This window comes from Mixophyes fleayi, chromosome 1 (genome assembly GCF_038048845.1).
Source record: "Mixophyes fleayi isolate aMixFle1 chromosome 1, aMixFle1.hap1, whole genome shotgun sequence".
In the NCBI taxonomy this organism is placed as follows: domain Eukaryota; kingdom Metazoa; phylum Chordata; class Amphibia; order Anura; family Limnodynastidae; genus Mixophyes; species Mixophyes fleayi.
Window position 1 is genome coordinate 326697043 of NC_134402.1, and position 22339 is coordinate 326719381.

General features: G+C 38.8%; 1 protein-coding gene and 1 pseudogene across 5 annotated transcripts in view; both read left to right on the top strand.

Annotated features, from left to right (window-relative positions):
• The window catches only part of MYO18B (myosin XVIIIB), a 390269-nt gene that overhangs the window by 150625 nt on the left and 217305 nt on the right, over nt 1-22339 (top strand). For all 5 annotated transcript variants that reach the window (XM_075214447.1, XM_075214450.1, XM_075214452.1 and 2 more), the window contains 4 exons: nt 6377-6524; nt 8277-8436; nt 16326-16509; nt 18131-18341. In XM_075214447.1, the coding sequence (XP_075070548.1) occupies nt 6377-6524; nt 8277-8436; nt 16326-16509; nt 18131-18341 (703 nt within the window). The remainder of the gene's footprint in view (nt 1-6376; nt 6525-8276; nt 8437-16325; nt 16510-18130; nt 18342-22339) is intronic.
• Nucleotides 9023-10075, top strand: LOC142109360 (cyclin-dependent kinase 9 pseudogene; annotated as a pseudogene).

Consider the following 22339-nt stretch of genomic DNA (forward strand, 5'->3'; position numbering starts at 1 on the left):
TGTGAGCATAAGGGGGCACAGTGTAGTTGTGATGAAGGGGCACAGTAATGTGTGAGTAATGGAACAGGGGGCTTGTTGCAATGTAGTGTGTGAGGTAGGTGGTGGCTAATTAATGGGCGCTATTTTGTTTGTAGGGTTATGGTGAGGCAATTTAATAGTGGGGACTATTAATTTAAGATGGGGTGGTTTGAGGGCTATTGAATATGGGGGTGAGTTTGGGAAGAATGAGGTCTATTTATTAAATATGACTAAGAGTTATTTAATGGCAGTGATGGTTGCGGGAAATAGGTATTGCTGTTTGCAGGAAGGAAATAGGTTTATTTATTAAATGTGAATAGTATTATTTTAATGTTGGGGCTGGAGGAAGGTCTAATTATTAATCGTGGGTGCTATTGATTTAACGCCGGGGCTGGCTGTAATTTTCTAAATGTAGCCATTTTTTTTTTCCAAATAGGTCCTTCAACATTCCAGGATCCGGACAAGCCGCAACTAAAGAAAGCAGCAGTCACAGGTGGTGAAAGTGAGAAGAACAGGTAGGAGAGAACAGCAGAGTGTGTGAAATGTTGTGATTCTAGTAGGGACAATGGAGTGTTGTGCCCAATGTAAGGTGCGGGCAAAGACTGAACTCTTTCTGTACACACTGCATTCTTTGTATACTACACTGTGGTGCTAGATGTCTTAAAAGTCAGGAGTGCTGGGACATATGTGACGCTCTGGTGAATTCAGGACCTAGTGATTTTGATGTGCTAGCCACGCCCCAACGGCGCATTGCCACGCCCCCAAATGTATAACCACACCCCCGTAATTTTTTGCGCCCTGTTAGGCTAGCCACGCCCCAACGGCGCATTGCCACGCCCCTGAATGTATGACCACACCCACAAAATTTTTGGGGGCTTACTCGACTGAGGGGGGGCCCCATGAATTTGTTGTACCCGGGCCCTGAATTCCTCTTGGCAGCCCTGGCTGTGACCTATGGTTGTTTTGCAACAAAGTCCATCTGGCGAATGCTGGACGTCCAGTAGACTCCGTGGGGCTGTAGGTGGAAACCTGAGCACCCGGGGAAAACCTGCATAAATAGAACAAACAAATGCAAATTCCATGTAGCTAGGGCCCAAGTCAAAAAACTCATAACTCCCAGCACAGTGAGCCAGCAATGCTAACCACTGTGCCATGGAGGTATACATGCATATGCTTCCTTCTTAACCCCTGCGCAAAAATAGGTAGGCAATGCCACCAAAGAGAAATTGTGTTACTTTGCGGTAGTAAATGACCTCTGATGATGACCGAAATTACAGTGGAATTTAATTCAAATCAATTTTTGTGGTGAAACAGGCCATGTAGCCGATATGATTTTTGAGGTCCAATTTTACTTCTCCATGCCGTAGATTCGCCATTCAGCACCGTATTTATAAATCTATATTCTGCAATATTTATAGTCTATGAATAGAGCCGGGATGATGAGGGTGTCAAATTATTCTGCTCTGTGGTGTGGTTTGATTTGCGTATGGAACAAAAAGATAGAGATGTTTCCATGCAGAACACTTAGGTCAAATTCCACCAGAGAAATGTTTGGAATTCTGCATCCAAATTTCACTCATCATTAAATGAAATCTCCCATTATGTGCAATCTGGGCATGTTTTTCCTATTGGAGTTTTGTGCCTGACAAAGCTGGAATGTAGAAATAAGTTGGCTAATTAACAAGAGCCATGTGCACAAGAGAACATGGATAATTCAACGCTGATGTCCCTCTATTTCAATGCCAGTTATTTCATCCAGAAAAAAAGAAAACCAGCTTACCCTTGTCCTTGATTGGTAATTTGGTGACATTCAGGCAGACAAGATGCCTGGAGAAAACAGCTCACAATATCAGTATATCTGCAAATTATTTTGAAATCAATGCTCTGTCTGTTAATAAGACATTCATTTCCAGAATGTGTGGTGATGGGGTTTAAAAATAGAAAACCTCTGATATTAACAACATCAGTGTGTGGCAATGTAGTCTGGCTTCCAAGAGTTAAATCATGCTCAGTGGGCAACCTGAAATTTGTCATGTTAACATGTTAATTTCTATGTGCGCTGCAAAGGTATTAGATTGGCCAGTTTAGTCTTTGACCACTGGCTAACAGTGATCCTGGTGAAAGTGATACTTTAGATGTGGAGGTAAGGAAAATTTAGAGGTGGTGTCATGTAAAATATAAATTAATGGAATTTGGTAGTTTCACAATGCAGGCAATAGTAGAAATTGCGGTATGGAATGCCACAATATAGAACCCCACTTTGACCACTGTTGGAAGCTATCATTGGGTTAAAGAGTCCTGTGTCTCCAGTTCTTATGCTTACTCTTTTGTGGTCCAATTTAATCTGGTGATGCTACCACTGATCAATGTGCTATGCTATTGGTTGTATATTGAGATATTTATTAGCAAACTGTATTTAAAATAACAGTTGAAGGAAAGTAGATAAGCTTTGAATGACATTGCTGTGCAAAGATTAGTACTCAAATAACTAAACAAAATATATTAAAAATATATGTTTCATATAAATAGATAAAATTCAATCAACTATATAATACTAAACATTTATCAGGTTTAATATTAGTGAGTGGACTGGAGTAATATATATTAAAGAGGAAAAATGTAAATTAGAATTGATCATTCTTTCTAAAAGAAGCTGTTAACAGGGCCATGTTTAATTTTTTTGCCCACCCAGGACACTTTTCTGTGTGGTCAGCGCAACATGGTTCCAACAGCCGCATCACCCTATTGTATAAAATAAATAAATGAAAAACTTTTGGCCCATGTTTATAATATATCAAAATATAAGATTAAAAAAAGAGATTTTCTACAAATCTGGGCCTGTCTATTATGTCAGTAAACTAAATAAAGGGGTGTTGCATATACTTATGAATTCAATTTTTTTTTTTTTTGGAGAAAGCACTTATGGGAATAGTTTTATATAGATGGAGAACCAAGGTGTCAATGAACCAATGTATATAACATGTAGAGCCAAAAACAATTATAAGTTGCATCTATATAGGTGAGTGACTCTGCTACTTAGTTTTTATAATTATAGTGAAGTTAGAGAGCACGCACTGTATGTTTGATAACATATAGAGGACTAAGCAGTATAGTTATTTCCCCTTTCACTTTGCCCTTTCTACTATTACTACAATTCTGTGGTGATTTGATCAGAAATTCTCCTTGACTATTATTTAACTTACCTGTTTAACAAATTTATAAAAGTGCGTAGGTTATTACAGAGTAATGTGTCATCTGTATAATGTCAGAGATCCTCACTCTCTTTTTTTATACCAATTATATGAGCCTGTTTGAGGCTATATGTGCCTGTTTGAGGCAGAATCTTTTATGACAGTGATGCTTTTCCAACTACTAGTAATTGAGAGGAAGCAGATTGTCATCCAGAATCTGTCACCATCATAGTAAATTCATAGTGTGCACTTGAGTGATTGGCAGCTCTAGTTCCATTTACAGGAAGAAAGGTTTGAAATATTGTATATCCCCGTGATTTAGCTTATACCGTACTTTCAAATACAAACATTACCGCAAACAAAGTCCCTCAACCAGGCTTCTCTACATTCTACATAGAACACAAACTTAAAATTAAAAAATGGTAAGAAGACTAGCTAAAAATTAACTTGAAACATATTATAACACATAAACAATGAATTAATAATGCAGAAATACCCTTTCATAAAATAGGTACAGTATGCCTTCATCCGTGTACTATAGCTACTTTGTAACTTTGTAACCTTACTTTCAATTAAAAAGCTTTGCTCATGTCTTGCTTATTATTTACTAGATCAACTTACAGTCCAGTGACTATTTCATGTGCCTAAGAATTTTATATTATGCCTCATAAATTCTATCAAGGGGACTGGAAAATATTACTAAGCTGGAAATCCATTTTGTAAATTACGAGTGTATTGTGCTAAACAATTCTTCATTGAATTAGTTATTAAGAATACAAATTACCCCTATATATTATGAATACAAATAGTGATGGCAGAATAATCAAATGAAAATATTGATTATGCTCCTTCTCTTCAACATCTTCTCAGGTTTATATCCTGGATGTAAATAATCACGTATCTCTTAAGGTGCTCACATTCTGAACAATCTTTACATATGATATAATTATTAGGCAAAATCACAAGTGTATATATTGTATGTGTATGCGTCCGTGAGTATATGTGTGTGTGTGTGTGTGTATATATATATATATATATATATATATATATATATATATATATATATATATATGACATTTGATATGAAAACAAAAACGACACTGGCCAGCCACCTCATGGTTGTGTGGGAAGAGCTGCTTGGCTGATAATTATTTTTAAAATTCTGACAGTTACATTCAACTCATTGATTAAACTAAATAACTTGAAGATTTAAACCCGGGTACTTCAGCAAATATATATATATATACACTTTATTTGTGTGTATGTATGTATATATATATATATATATATATATATATATATATATATATATATATATAAATGTGTGTATGTATGTATATATATATATATATATATATATATATATATTTATATTTATTTTCCAACACACCTATTAGGTGGCTGCCCAGTGGGCTTCCCTTCATATTCAGGGACAAATAGGAGCCATATCTAGGGTGGTGCGACAGGAGAGCAAGGCCAGACGGCATCATCAAATGCCCTATAAGAACATTTGGAACTTGCTAGTGGGAACTTGGTTGCCTCTGATTGGCTGCACAGGAGGGCTGTGAGCGGAGCTTCGAACATGTGACTGCTCAGGCTGCGGCTGCTCCAAGCCGCAGGCCAGTTAGCATCAGAACAGAGACATGGAGCGGCAGTGTGCATTTCAGAGGCTAGCACATGATTGTCACAAAATAATTAAACAAAAAGCAAAAATACCTGAATGATGTATCCAATATTCACATACAAGTGAACTGTAACTTGTAGATAACATTCATTATTTACAACATGAAAAACAAAACAAAATTGGAGCTTCATAAAGTTTATGAATAGCTATTTTATCTGAGTGATGAATCTCACGAGACAGAGACATTATGCAGAATAACATTAAGTAAATGTGTCTTGAGCTATAAAGACAGCACTATGTCTTCCAAACTATATAAAAGGCAACTTGGAAAAAATAGATTTAAGTGGTGCCAGGAAGCAGAGACTGAAGTCATTATGGAGCTTTCCCTTATTTATGACTTTGCTTGACAGATCAGCGAGGACACATAAATATGCAAAACACTTGAAAGTCTCCCTGGGTGACTAGCACATTTTAGGATAGATGTTGGTAAATCAGTTATTAGGTTAACAAATAAAAAAGCGGAATACATTACATTTATGCAAGTCCAGAAAATTGCAGGAGATTCAGTGACATACACCATACACGTACAAGTAAGATATACTGCAGGCATTTATGTTTCAAAGTGGCCCTGTAATGATAAATAGACATTTTCTAATTTACAAGTACTTAGATGACATACTGTTTATTTCTGAAATGATTTATTAGTTAGCTGTTCTACTGAGTTTCTATCTTATTAAGATTATATGTAAGAACCGGGCCAGCACTAATTAGATGTATCCAAATAAAATTCTTGTTATTCCAAGCAATATCAGCTGTACCTCTGCTCAGTCATTACGCTCGTTGCCACACAGGCGGCTTCCAGACTATCTGTAAATGAAGGAGGGCACTAGACAGAAATGGAGAAACAAGCAATAGATGAAACAGTTGTCATTAATTAAGGAGTAAGTAATAAAGTTACTTACAGAATAAAGACCACGTAAATCACAAATGAGCAGTAGCCTACTCCAGACCAAGGGGTAAATGTATCATACTCCGGTTTCTTCAACTCGCGGGAGTCCGGCGAGATGACAGCTAAAATTTAAAGTGGCGCTGCCTTGTAAAGGCAAGTTTCTCTTTCTAGGGCAGCGCCGCTTTAAATTTTAGCTGTCATCTCGCCGGACTCCCGCGAGTTGAAGAAAACCGGAGTATGATACATTTACCCCCAAGTGTATCAGATCCAGACCAAGTGATACTGCATAGTCTAACTCTACATGTTTCTTCAACTCTGTAATAATATCCATAAAAAATAATCACTTTAGAATGTAAATTTCACAAGCTGCACACTATGATCTGCGTCAGTTTGTAATACCTGTAGCTGTTTGTATCTGTATATTGCTATCTGTATTTCTTCCAAATGTACAATGCTACAGAGTTTTTTCTGGTAAAAATTTGGGTTTTGCAAAATTTTGCTAATATATCATTTGTAACCCATTAGCGCTTTTGAGCCTGTGGTTAAAACAAAACCCCTTTCATACAGTTTATGTATTTTTCTTTGAATTGGCAGATAAATGTTCAAGCCAGCAATCAAATGGACGAGAAGAAGGGTCTTCTCTGGATTCTTGATGAAGAAGTTCTAATCCAAGGTTCCACGGACAGCAATGTTATTGATCGCTTGTGTTCTTACTATGAGAGTAAAGGGGATGATAAGCAAGGTAAGGAGTATGGGGCAGAAAGAAAACACTGTCATGAAATATTAGTCTACCTTACTGTGTTGAGGTAAATATGAACTTCACCATCACCACCCACCCAAATAGTAAAACTGTACTTTTCCCCATTTGGGAGACTCTCACCACTGCTGCCACCTGGAGCCTTTGATGTTCCAAAGCTCACAACCTGGAGTCTCAATGTAAATGAAAATAGCACCAACATATTATGCATGACTTTACAAAGAATATTTAATATTTAATCATTCAAATCAGTCTAAATTCTGTACGACAGATTAATGTTAATTTACAAGTTTGTTTTCGGGAAAACCAGAGTACCCGGAGAAAACCCACAAACACATGTAGAAAATAGAAAGGCCACCGAGATAATGTCCTGGTAGTAATAAAACCTGTGATCCTAGGTAATATTTTATGTTAGCATTCACCGTTAGATTTACAGTACATACATTTGTTGGTTGGGAGCAGGGTTTATTGCACAGATTAAAGTTTTTGGGCAGTGTTCTTCTGTAAGATTATTTAGGTAACAATTTTAAAAAATAAGGCCTACGTTTTTAATCTCCAATTTACTTTTGCAATAACAAGAAATATACAAAGTAGGTCTTGTCAGGCAGGGCTGTGCACTGGCCAAAGAGATGTGGACCAACGCTTTTCTGTGTCGCATAGTTCCTTTAAAAAACCTTCTCCTAATACATGGATACAAAACGGGAAATACATATAGGTCTCATATTATGTATGTACATTTGTATGTGTTTTCCATTACATGTATTACTATAGTTTTGGTTTTAATCCCTGTAAGAAAGCATCATAGTTCTAAAGTGGCTGTAAAATGCCAGCAACTATGGTGAGCAGTGTCGGACTGGTCCACTGGGATACCAGGGATAACCCTGGTGGGTACTGATGCCAATGGCCCCCCAGCCATCGGCAGGGACAGAGAGGAGTCATAATTAAGGTTGTGCAACATGTGCCTAGAGTGTAAGGCAAAGCCTCATCACCCACATGAGGAACATTTGGAACGTGCTGACTCTGTTTGCCTCTGATTGGCTGCACAGGAGGGCAGAGTTTTAAACCTGTTATGTCACAGGTTGTTGCTGCACCAAGCTGCAGGTACCTTGGGGGACTGAAAACTGGCCAATTAATGGCAGACTAGAGACAAGTAGAGGTCAGATAAGCAGGGTAAGGGTACAGGAAAGAGTTAAGGGGCAGAAAAGAAACCTGAGGCCAGCAATACAATATGAATCATAAAGATGGACAGAGATAAAGAGAGCACATGTTAGCGAAGTAGGGTGCAGTTAAAGGGAGACAAATATTTGTGCCAACAACAGATAAGTGGTATATTCATATATATTGGTACACTCTTTGAGTATGTGCACTATGTTGCTCATAATTGGCACTAAGCTCCGGGACGCATACATGGTCATACAGGTAACAAACCTAAAATATCCACTATATATACTAGTCGCATCAATGGATGGCATAATTAAATAGATGCATTTAAAAATGGGGATACATTTTGATCAGATATGATAAGTTCACACACTGTACAGTAGTTGATTAGTATGACCAAACTTATCATCTATAATGGTGCTGTGTGACCGGCATAAGGCTGATTTTAGATCTGGAAGACATCAATGAAAAATATTTTTCTACAAATATAATAACAATAATACATTTATTGCAATATCAGATGAGCACAGGCCTTAAAACCAGCATTCCACTGATTATGATTGATGTGCTTTTCAGATACTGGGCCCCTGCATAAGTGTGAACAACCCCTTCAGTTTGAGATCCTCCACCAGTTGGGTAAAGACCCTGTTCGATATGATGTTACTAATTGGATCAACAAAGCCAAATTAAATTTGTCTGCAGAAAATGCTGTCCAGATTTTACAACAGTCCAAAATGTAAGTAACATATTTTGAAGGTCACAGTATGCACCATTTCCATAAAAATTAATTTTGTTATCGACCACTGAAATATGAGGGGGAGGGGCATACGCATGGCTTATCTTTTCACTGTATCATCATTTTGTGATTCTAACTGTTATGGAAGTAGTTTCATTAATTGCTATTGCGAGAGTGAACCTTCATTGGTTGATGTATAGTAAATTTTAATATTTCCTCCACTGAAGAATAACACCATTGGTATTCTTCCCAGAATGGATGGGTACAGATTATTTAACAAAAGATATTTAAACCTAGCGAACCTTGATGCCTGGAGTTCTTAGAATCATAGCGAGTTATTTTGCCTTTGTCATGACTAATAAGTCTTAGCTACCAGAATCAGTGTTCAATACGCTCTAGTCGAGGCTTGACTGACTCAAGTTTAAGGCCTTATTGAAGGGTCTAAATGGAGTCCCCCTGACGGGAAGCCTGCAACCAACAGCGGCAGAGGCCAGGGACTAGCTGCATTTGCCCCGAGCTGGATAGCTGAGGTCTGTCTAGGTTTAAGCTGCCTTGTTCCACCTCAGTCCTGGCCAGTTTATAAAACTATGATGCCATGCAGTTCCAATACTGTGCTGAGGTATGAAAGTATGAGCGGCTTGCCAAGATAGGGCATAGTATCTACAGAGAAGTGTTTAAAACCAAACATTGCAAGACATAAAATACTGATGGAGAATGAGAGGGAAGTGTTCCCCATCACTGCGTGCACGAGATTAAAGATTAAACATGAAAATGTATTGAATCTCATTGAGGTCTGTAGGAGAAAAGCGGACCAGTATAATAGATACAAAGGACGCATTTCCCTGGTGTTAGATTTTTGTGAAAAATAATCTAGCAGGGTGCTCAGCAAACTGTGTGTCAAGTTTACACTCTCAGATCAAGAAGTAATGCAGATGCTGCTCAATCTTAAGTCAGCAAAAGTGCTTATTACCAGAGATGGGGTACGAAAACTGGCAGACTTTGGACTGACAAGGGCAATCTGCTTACTCAAAAGCAGCCAGCCCAACAAGTACACCAATCTTGTGGTTACCTTATGGTACCAATCTCCCGAACTACTTCTAGGTGAGTGTGACTATAGAACCCCAATTGACTTGTGGGGAGCAGGGTGCATTATGGCACAAATGTGGACCAGTGGTCCTATATTGCAGGGAAATGCATAGCCGCACCAGATGAACTTTATTAACCAGCTGTGTGGATCAATAACATCTGAGGTTTGGCCTAATGTGGACAAGTATTAACTATGCCAAAACTTGAAGCTACCAAAAGGTCAAAAGAGAAAAGTAAAAGAGAGATTAAACCCTTATATGCAAGACCTGTACACACTAGACCTTATAGATAAGCTGCTCTTTTTGGATCCACTTCAGAGGACAGACAACGACAAGTCACCCCCCGACCTGAAGAGCATGCTTTCCACTCACAACCAGTCCATGTTTGATTATCTGTCTCCTCCCAGGAGAAGGGAAGGTCACATGTCTCAGCCATCAGCCTACCAGGGAAGGAATCCCACCACATGTCAATCTGGGTTTGAACAGATATTCTAAAGACATTGATAAGATGTGAACATATTATTTATGAAGGAAATACTGGAATAAGTTTTGGTCTTTTTGCACGCAAACATTGCACAGGACGGATGAAACCATCTTCAATATTTTACAACTTCTCAACATTTTCTTGACAGTCTTAATATAATGTTTAGAGTTGCCCATCTCTTTAAACTGGAAGTGTGCATTCTTCTGTATAAAGTTAGCATTACATACCTCCTTTGAAAACTTTTGGACCTAGCGGACATAACTAAGTAGGTATTCCAGCCGTGATATCAAAGTAACGGTGTGGGTTCCAGGGGACGTCCTGTTGCTGGGTATTTGTACTGTCTGTTCAATTTATAATTCTCTTATACCATGGGAACTACTGATATACTCTGTGTGTTTGCTTTCAACATGTTAGATATTTTAGAAACATCAAAAGAGATGTCAGCACTGTCTACACTTTTTGTACCTGCCTGTAAACTAAGCTGCATTTTGTTTTGACTGTCACACTCTCATATGACAACCAGTCTGAGATGGAGCACAGGGGAGCGACTGTTATAGATTCAATGCAGCCACAATGGCAGCTAAGTCCATGGGGATTTTTTTCCTTGTCTTAGTTAGTGGCTCATTTTCCGCTATCTGTAAAACTCCATTAGTACCTAGGTTACTAGAAGAAATACATGTTGAGAAAACATAAAGTAATAAAAACATAATGCCAGGTTAACAGAGGAATGCATTCTAATGAAGGCGGCAGGAGAAATATTTTCCCATTCTGCGTTCTGTCAGATTTCAAATGATTATCTTCATTAAAACTCACTTTGAGTCAGCTGACATTTATAGCTTTATAGGGAGAGCGAGTACATGCAATTCCAATTGAAATGTAATCAGAACATTATGCTCTTTACACCTCCAATCAATATAACCTGCAATGAAATAAGTCAAGAAGATTTGATTTTGCTCATTTATTTTAGTAATGTCTTTAATTCCTGTAGTGGGAGAGAAAAGAGGGAGATTAACAGAGGCTTTAGAGTCAGCTTTATATGAGCCTGGCACAATATGTCAGCCACATTAACACAGATCTCATTGCAATTGTTATTTTAGTCATTTGCTCCTGGGCTTGCTATGGTATACAGTGATGTCTGGAGCACTGCTTGCTATTGATTTCTCTTTATTATGCTACCTATCACTTTGTATCTAAAGGGAAAATAAGCATTTGGAAGCTGTAACTGTAATGGATACAATGATTGTCATAAATCCTGCAAGGTAAAAATAGCCTGTACATATTTACCAAGGCAACACTATAATATATTAATTAGGGACACTTTTTAAAACATGTCATGAACAACATATAGGACACAACAAGATTTTGCTTACAGTTTGCGCTGCCCTAGGCCTCTGTTAAATGTAAACCCTAACCTAAATTATTTATTATGTTTCCTGTGCGTTCATGTCACTCTACCAAAACACATTTCATTGTGTCAACTGCATAAATATCTGACTGACCCAGACCAATAAAAAATAAAAACAAAAAGTAACACAAGTAAATACAATTACAAGAAACTATTTCTTTCCTTACTTATAAACCATATCACCATAGTTCTGTGCATCTTTAAACTTATATTACAAATCTAAACCTGTCTACAATAAGCATGAACTAACCTCTGGACATGATCATAATGCAATTGTAGTTTGCTGTATAGAGACATAGGACACTATACTCACTAGACATGACTTATATTACACTCTATAAAAACAAATCTCAAAATCACCTGCCTACTGTCCTGAGTCATAATATAACTGGTCAACATGAACACAATACAATTCTATTACACGTCAAACACTCATAGGTAGAGATGACAAAAATGTTCAAATCTACTATACAAAATCTTCACCTCTCCATACATTTGGTCTTAGAGTTTGCTATTAAGTGTTCTGCGCAGAAGTAAATTTAGCTCTCCTGTATTGACACTGTTTGTGGCATGACATACTACATATCACTTGGCAAGACCTGAAATACCTGTAACAGGTTCTGTCACATTAATGCTGCTGTGAGAAGGTGTTCTCTGTGGTGAACTTGGCTCATGGTCTAGGGCAGTGATGGACAACTTCAACAGCATGCTACCCTCCAAGCCTTCACCTGTGGCCCCCAGCTCCTTCCATCTTTATGTCCCATCCATACTTTCCTCTACTTTATGGTCCACTGGCCCCAGCTCTTAATCTTTGCTTTATGCCTTGCTGAGCTTTACTGGCAGCCCAGTGTTTATTTAATAACATCAGAGGCAGTGAGTGAAGTTCTGCAGGTCATAAAGCAGAGAATAAGAATTAACTTGATCTTATTCTTTGCCCGGGACAGCTAACCTCCCCATCATATGACTTCTATAACACAACTTAGTCATGCAGCACATTTGAGATCACAGGAGGAGCTTGCACTATCTGCACCATGCGCTCCCCCTCCTCCTCCTGCGGGAAAGAGCTGAGTGATTCCAATTACAAAGTTGTTGTCAATTTTTGATTCCACTTACACATGTGAACAAACATTCTTTATAATGGAGCACTTAAAAAACAATAAACCCAACAGAACAGAAAACAGCGCTGATGACTGATACACACAATCAATATACAACCATCCGTGGGTGATAAATATATATAAACACTTTATTAAAAATGAACCATAAAATATGCAACACTGGCCAGTGGATAACAACTAGACATATAAAAAATCAGATCAACCGACTGTGTTGACCATCAATAAGGCTGATGAACCATCAAATCGATCACTTCTGAAGAGAACCAGCTAAATGTCCCACATCGTAAAGATACTATTGTCCAATGACCCCGTACAAGGTCATGAAGTGGAGCTTCAAAATAAGTGTGGCCACACTGGTGGTGGAAAGTGTACGTCACCGCAATGATGGTGAACCCCACTTCAATGCTTCTTACACATGTAGTATGGAGGAGAATATGCCATAAATGCCACAATGAGAAAACCGCCACTCCTGAATGGAAATCATAGTCGCTAAGCTGCTTGAGCAGTAAGCGCAATACAGACCTGGTCCGATACTCAGTCCCGTATTGTGGTCTGTATGCGCACGCACCTCATACCCAGACGAACTCCGGGACCTCCGTGGTAAATATGTAGGTGAAGACGGCAATTCGTGTAAGTAGTGGAATAGCAGCTAACACAATCGTGGCACCAAATATATAGCGATAATATGGCTCAAAAAAAGAAGAATCCACTAGGGATATGAGCTGGGTCATGGAATAGTGCTATCCAGCGGCTCAATGAACATCCAAATCACCTGACGCGTTTCATCACCTGCCTGGTGATTTCTTCAGAGGAAGTGCTCTGTTGTGCTCCAATGCCTCTTTAAGTATCCTTGATACAATTACTCAGTCTGCAGCTGGTTCATAACGGGCACTTTGTACCTATACCATACTTGTAGTGGGATACATAAATATGGTTGGTTCAATTGAAAACATTCAAATATCTTATATACAAGGAAATACCGAATAATTATAATTCATATAGAGTAAAAACAAAGCACTATTAGAAAAAACAATACATATCAAAACATATATATATATAGAAATTAACATAATGATCATACCATCCTCCCCACATAGAGCATATTGGATAAATTAGGACTCAGAGAAAACACCTTAGAGTCCTAAATTCTCACACTGATACCTCAACTACACATATATATATATGCAAATATAGTATTATACAAACACAGATCTAAGTCAATCTAGATAAAGCGAACACTAATAATCTGACCTGAGTAGACAGTAATAATAGGTGGTATAATTAATACAGAAATATTAAAAAAAATAAAAATAAAAAAATTACAACCTATAGATTGAAGCATAGGTAGCCACCCGGATGACTTAAAAAAGTGCTGAAAACACAATAAACCCAACAGGCCTGATTCATTAAGGCAAGCAAAGCAAAAAAAGGAGTAAATTTGCTACTGGTCAAACCATGTTACAATGCACCCACTTGCTTTGACTCCCTCAGAATGTTTCAGCTAGATGGGCTCACCCAAATGCTGCAAAAATGTTCATGAAAACACAAAAAAGTTCACAGGGGTATGGAAAGTCAGACCCTTCTTAACAGAGGAAGCACCCTTTTATTCACAAGCCCCTGGAACCAAAACCTCTCTCGGGGAGGCAAGGGTCTTCAGACCCCCCTCGCCACAAGGTAAGGGAGGTCCATTTTGTCCTGGGTTCTGCCAAGGCTTTTTCCCAGGGCACTGAATCTTCTGCCCTTCCCTTGGAAGGGGGCGATCTCAAAGGTTTGAGGGGGTGGGAAACTCGCCGCACCAAGGGCACATAGATCCTGTGCTTTCTCAGCTGCCTTGGCCCTGGCCAGAGAACCATGGTAGCCTTTCCATTATCAGAGGGCCCTTCCATACTCTTCTAGGACAGAACTACACTTTATCTTAGCCAAAAGGCAAGATGGACTTCTGCTATGACTGCTCAAAGTAACAGTATGGCAGCTGCTTTGCTTAGTTACTTAAGTTCTAGTCATTGACTTCCATGTCAGTAGTGGTCGGCACAGGAACAATGTGTACAATATGCCTCCCTCTGGATTTCTTGAACTCTGTCTGGACCCTGAACATTCTTGGATTTCTACCTGTCCTGACCTCGGCCTTGATGATCTTCACTCTGGACCTTTACCTGTGGATACCAGTATTATTTGTCTTATTTACACACTGCCCTTAGATTATAGTTTATCTTGTACTTCTTGGCCAGTGGTCATTTACATTATTGTGTCGAACTCGAAGATTTTAGAACCAGAATTTTGCACCTTTTGAAGACAGCCTGTTGCGGTGCATAAGTTTATTGGTGTGAAATTTTGCTGCAGATTGAATGGACATGATTCGGATACAGTTCTATAACACTCTACACCAGTCATGGGCAACCTGATGCACTTCAAGAACAGCGTGTGTGGCTCTCTAACCTCTTAGTAATAAGTTAAAACAATACATTTAATTGAATAAAGAGACACCATATGCCCTTAGAATAGATCCCACATGCCATTGACACAATGGACACTCACAAAATCCACCATATGCTCTAGAATCCCATTTACCTGAAAAGATCTCCCATTTTCCTTAAAATACCCCTCAGCCTCCACACTCATTTAATAATAACCGGAGCATGAAGCAGAATATAAAAGCTGGGGTTGATGGACATAATGCAGGGAAAGGACCATTGAACAATAAAGCAGGGAAAAGCTGGGAGTGTAAGTGAAGCCTTGAGAGCCGCGTATTTCTCATCACCGCTCCGTAATGATATGAGTACTGGGTATTATCATAATACTGTATAATAACACTTTCTAGACATGTGACACTATACTCGACATCACGTCATCACTGCATGAGATCATACTATGATTCTAATAAATATAACTAAGAGAGCACAAATAATATTATTCTGATAGCTCCATCAAGCATTTGGTACATGAGAAATGTTTATTTGTATCTTTCCAATGCTAAAATCACTGACAGTATTAAAGATAAAGGGCCTGATTCAGAGTGGAACGCAAGCATAAGTGTAGCTTGCGATTGAAAAAATTGCACGCAAGTGCGTATGTATGCCACATTCAGAGTTGCAAATGTGTCCAGGTCTGAATGAGTAGCAGATATGCCCAGTTGACAGCAGACACATCTTTCAGACACTAATGTCCCGGAAATTGCTATGAAGCACCATTTAACGTTGAGTAACCTAGCTAATACAACAGGAACAACTTCCCGTCATGCATAAAAAAAACCCCAAAAAATAAAACTTTCTTCTCTACAACACGACCGGCAAATTCTAATCTATGGCCAATTGACTACTAAATTCTCAATAAGTAGCTGTGAATCATTCGCAAACCTCTAATTACAATCGGTTTGCTAGTTCGGGTGTTTATAATCATCATCAGCATCATCTACAGCTGCTACTTACACCTACCCCTAACCCGCAAATAAAAACGCTTTTTAAGCCGCATCTGCGACTGTCAAAGTCTGAATCCGTAGGCAATTGCTCGAACACATCCTTACTATTCATTGCCTACATTCCTAAATTAAAGTATCCCTTTCCTCTCCTGTCATGCCTCTTCAGGAGTAAGGAGTAATAAGCGCAGGGTTGCAGGTCTGATTAGCTGCAGTTGCGTACGTTCACTTTCTGAGCATGCAAAGTGCGAAAAAAGCAAACAATCTGATTTTAGTATAGTTGTGTTCCTGCATTCGACCTCTAACCTTTGGGATGCACTGTACTATCTGACCTGATGTCATGTATTTAAGGCCTGTAACTTTGTCCTTCTTATCGGCATGCCAGGAACTACCTGAAGGACTTGTTTTTACCTCGAGCTAAATTTCCTCTAATCTGTCGCTCTGTGGCTGGGATGGAGGGAAAGTCCCAGCAAGCCATGCAGAGAATAAGCTGCGTGAGGAAGACTTTTGCCAGCAGCTTTGCTGCAGTGAAGAGGAAGTCAGTGTGTGCCCAGATCAAGCTTCAAATGGTGAGTGTCCTTTATATTTCCTATGCATAAAAAATATGATATGCTCGAGCACTGGTTACAGGATGTAAAGTGCTTCTTCTGAGTTATTTTCTCCTGTTTTAACTAATGCAATAAATACTAAACATAACAAAGTCTATTTTAGTATATAAAAAATTACAGAAATGTGGCTTATTTTGAAATCATAATCTGGACCATTAGCCAGAGCAGAGCAGTTGCTTTTGTACACAATTTCGTTTTTTTCACCAGATTGGGTAAGTTTAATGACATTCATTACACGGGTGAATGGCTGCGATCATGCAGAAAAAGACTGGCTGACTAGTAGGATTTTTTAGGTGTGAAAATGGCTACACTTGAGCTGAGTCCATTACCTTCACAAAGTGTATTCTGATTTATAATACTAAGCATAATAGACATGGTGGTTAAAAATGTATGCATTACTTTCCTACGTGTAAGGTCACAGAGCCGACAATGGGACGTTTTTGCTAGAGATGGAAGAACTGACTGAGAAATTTGTTGCTGGCGAAGTAACTTGCAAATAATTCCTGGTTCATCAAATGTTCAGGACATAAATAGCATCTACTGGAGAATAAGAAACTCCTATTCACAATACAGCGACAACCAGAAATAGTCTGTAGCTGGATCACCGCTGTACTACCACTATTTCCAATAGGAGCTGGTCTTGCAGTGGTAACATCAGCCCCCTCTCATAGATCTCAGTGCCAGTCCTGATTTCTCAGCAGTAGGAACTGTTTAAAGTAAAATAGATTCATTCATTTGAAATATGGGCAGCATGCCCTCCCATCTAAAGTCCTCAAACAGTCCCAGTGCTAGACTGCCTGGGCTTTTTGTCACTATCACAAGAAGATCACGAGAGTGGGCTCCCTTAGCCATAAAATAGCATGACCCTGCTAACAGCCCGGTGCTGGAAAGTGTTGGGGCTATTTTTGATCCCACTGGAAATTTGATTTGAAAAAAAGATTACTGACTACCCCCAATCCCCAGCACACAAGCGCCCTGGGACTCTTCTTCACCAGTCAGTGGTGACATAAACTGGTCCCAAGGATTCTGATTGGCACTAGTGAAGGATGGGAGTTTTTATGTGGAATATTTTTCATTTGTCAAATTAAGAAATTAGTATAATTGTCCAGTCACATATATGATGATGAATACATTAATGAGTGTAATTATACAGCCACATCTATGATGATGAATTAATTAATGAGGGTAATTGTCCAGCCATATATAAGAGGATTAATGCATTAATGAGTCAGAAATATATCTGTGCATTGCCAATGCTCTATGTATATTAAGGTCAGTACACTATAAAAGATGGGCTGCTAAGAGGGATATAAAGTAAGATAATTGTTTCTATAAGCAGTTCAGTCTTACATGTTCTGTAGATAATACTTACATTTTATTTTTTCCTTTTATAAAGTCGTACTGACTTTCTACATAAAAGTTATACATCTGCATTGAGGTTATCATTGTATAACCAAGGGAAAGTGCAGCATATGTAAAATAAGAAACAAGGTTGTACAATGTGTACAAGATGTAAGGAGAACACGTCTTAGCATAAATCTATCTTGTACAATTTCATTTCTGCTTTCCTTGTTTGCCCCAGGACGCTCTGATGAATTTGCTAAAACGGTCCCAGATACATTTTGTACACTGTCTGGTCCCCAGACTGGGAATGGATGGCACAGAATGTAAAACCTCACCACTTTGCAGAGGAGCAGCAGGAGATCCAATTAAAGCTGCTATTGATGTCCCCTCTGTAAGAATTCAGCTTGCAGGAGCTCAGCTATTAGATGCTATGCGTCTCTGCAGGATAGGTAAGAGACTTGTGTATTTATTGGACAGTGAAAGCTGCTTTTAAATGGCGCATATTTTATGTGTACACAAAGCATTTCAGGCTAGTTTTATTTTGTTTTGTAATGCTTTTTTATCTAGGTTAAACTGCTCAATTCAATATCATTGAGCTGTACTTTGTAAACGAACGCAGAGAAAGAGGTGTTTCGATGTAGTGCACATGTGTCATTTATCTTACAATTTCAGGGGGGGGAGGGGGGTGTCCGTTATATCCTTATAACACACAAGTGATTCTGATCTATGTATAAACTCCTGTAAATAATATAAATATATAAGCAATGGGGGCCTGATGTCATTGCTTCTAATTGGTGAGTTCTGATGTCATCACTTCATTGTTCATAATTAGAATGTGTGTATTACAGCATAATGCCCCCCTACTTTAAATTATTGTGGCTATATGAACCTCAGAAATACTCAGTGACTTCTAATTGCCTCTTAATTTAAAATCGATAGTATAAACTTGTTTGATATAAAATAATATACTGTACAAACTGAATAAAATACAGGGGCTGTACTTAATTATTAGTATTCAATGTGGTGCAGTGACACATATTATACAAAAGGCTCATGGTGTTTGTGTTTTGTTGTATTCATTTGTTGTTTCAGGGAAAAGAGAAAATGCTAAATAATAAATACATGTTTGGGCATAGGTAGCATATACAATATACCATAATTTGCCATATAAATGTTGCATCATTTAACTACAGAGCTGGACATTTAGCCCAGGCTTGGCAAAAGTTGAAAGAGGTAATAGTTGAAATAAATTTTAAAATATAAGAGAATAGTTGTTCTCCAAAGAAAAAAGAAAAATGTAGTAAGGTTTTTATCTTGACATATTCTGATGGTAAGGACTGAAGACAATGAGTCATCCTTAGGTAGGCGCTTCAGGATAAGCGAGTAGAAGTGACAAGGATAGTGACAGGCGTAGGCATGACAGCTACCTTCACCCTCAGCGCTCGGTAAGGCCTCAGTTCCCTATACAGTTCTGATTTTAATGAAAAGCTGAATGAGAGACAAAGATTGTTGTGACCCTGCTAAAAAGCCAAGTGGAGCGGAGTTTCGAAAACGCGAGAACATAAACATTTTGTGGGGAGGGGTGAAGGAAGGCGGATGTTAAATTAAGGACGAGTTTGTTTTTATCTACTGCGTATTAACATGGCGTGGAAGGCGAGGGGGCGCTACCAGCGCATTAGCATAGGGCGGATTGAACATTTAATTAAGCCCTGCCTAGAAATGTACTTTCATGCAAAACTGAACATGTGCCTCATTAAATGTATAGCAATGAGGTTGGTGCCATTTTTGACCAGCTGGAAAACTCAAGTCCTTTTTCACAGAGCTGTGTACTTACCTGTAAAAAGAAAATGAGCATTCTTCATCCTCATCACAACTTATTGTAACAATCCTGTCTCATAAAATAAATTTTTATTTTTCCACTTAAGTGCAAAATAGGCACTGTGCTAAATCTGCACTTAGCAAGGAACACCGATACACTCTTCAATTTGGACTATGCAAATTTTTTAAGTCCTTCAGACACCATCTATTTGCTTGCCAATAAAAATCGGTGCCCTTGTCCAAAAGTAGGTATGTGACATGACAAAAGATCATTTAAGCTGCGTTATTTAGCTTTTTTTCACTTGCATAAAAGATCATTAATGAGTAAAGGGACAAATGGTGATTTTAATGGTGTTTGATCAGGGTTGACTACATGCCATTTTTTGCAAGGCTTGTCATAAAACCAGCCAGCTCACACATGCAACATTGCAGCTGAAAGCTTGGGCCAAAAATGGATAGAGATATATAAAAAAAAATATTAAAATATTTCCCCTTATTTAAATAATAAACATTTTGTTCCGTTTCATTATCTTCTACTATCGTCACCCTGAGATGGTCATAGAGAAAAGAGGATTGAGGCACTACATGTATCACCGCAGCCCTTGATAAATAGGCATCACCATCAGGGGAGGGCTGGCAAAATATAGCCCTGGGGGAAAGACTCGATCCAGCAGCCCATTAGGAACATTTTAAAGGAAAAAATGCAGGTGGTCCAGTGACCCAGCCCAAGATAGCCCACTATGGCACCGGCCCGTGATGGGGGAGGGGGGCAGATGCCCCCCCTGTCCAGCCTGCCCCTGATCACCATGCAATTGCCAAAGAAAGTTGGAGAATCATATTGCTAGAAATGCTATCACTAGTGTTAACCGCTTCATAGTAGGAAAAGAAAACAGGTGTTCTCAACAGAGATATGGATTTTCTCCCCCATTGATAAGTAGGCTCCATATAACGGAACAAGGACATTCAAGGTTAACAAAGATGGAAATGGAACATATAGGGACTTATTTACATACTAAATGTTGACAAGAAACATCTAATTAGAGCAAAATACTTATTACCCCAAGCTAAATCTTGGCTAGGGTCACTTAGTACTGAGAGTGACAATGTTGAAGTCGATGTGTTATAGAAAGTAGAAATGTGTGGAACGAAGCTGAAGTTGATGGGTTTGAGAATGTTGAATCATGATGGACCAAGCTGAAATTGAAAAATTAGCTGGAGGGTAGGTTCCAAATTAGGTGTAACCTCCTGTCACTGTGTGTAGTGTTGAGGTGTACAGTTTAGGCTGCACACCTCTTTCTCTAGCCCTGGCTAGCTCCTGGGATCCTGGGCATGGATGTACATGACCAGAGGGTCCCCACACATGCAAGGTATTTTTACAAAGTCTCTTTGAAAATGTTATGACACAGGTGATGTAACTTGTTGCAATCAGAAGTATCTTTACATGGCAAAATAAACTCTTTATTTACATTCCTCCTTCACTTCAGCATATTCTTAAATAGTTGCAATGATAAAGTAAATATGTACAGTTCCCATATAAATCTCCTGTCAGCTCCTGAACAGGACAAGATTTTAATAGGGCTCTCACATTTAAAATGGTGGCTTTCTAGCTCACATTTATCTCTCACAGCAGTGTTCACTCATACCTCCTCTGTGGGGGTAATGTCTCTTACCCCTCCTCTGTGTGAGTATTATCACTCACCCCCCCCCTCTGCGGGGGTAATATCTCTTACCCCTTCTCTGTGGGTGTAGTATCTCTTACCCCTTCTCTGTGGGTGTAGTATCTCTTACCCCGCCACTGTGGGAGTATTATCACTCACCACTCCTCTACGGGGGTAATTTCTCTCATCCATCTTCTGCGGGGGGTAATATGTACCACCCCTCCTCTGTGGGAGTATTATCGTAATATCATTTACCCCTCCTCTGTGGGTGTAATGTCTCTTACTCCACCTCTGTGGTCGTTTTTTCTCTCACCTCTCCTCTGTGGAGATAATATCTCTGTCCCTTCAATGTATGCTGCCTCTCCTTTCTATCATCCTGCCACATTCTGAGGTAATTTCTCTCTCTAATCTGCCCCATGTCACTAATATTCTGTCTGTGATGTACTGAAGCCCCTCATGGCAGAGGCCACGTACCAGCTCCCCAGAATGGGATCTCAGGATCTCCCCCGCTCCGTCCTGGGTTGGCTGTCACTCATTCACCACACAGTTTTTTCTTTTACATTTTGTTTTGTAATTGCCTAGTGGCAGTAAGATAACCTAGATTTCAAAGAATACATTTTCTTATTGTTGGAAATCATTTTTGCCTTCTTCATTTGGACAAACTAATCCCCTCTACAGCAGAGGTAGTTCAGCCACAACGTACTAAACTGGTCACAATTCTGATTTTGCAATACAGTGTTTAGATTCCCTTTTGCAATACAATGTTTAGTTTCCCTTTTGTGTTGAATGTGTTCACTGATAATGCTTATATTTAGAATATATTATCCCTAAATTTCCAGATGTAACCCACCACCTAATTTATTTACTTTCTTTACTTTTTACCAATGCTGATAAATATCAGTAACAGATCTAAGCAGATTTTAAATTTGATGATGGGTGTCACAAGCAACAATGAAAAGAATATATGCAAC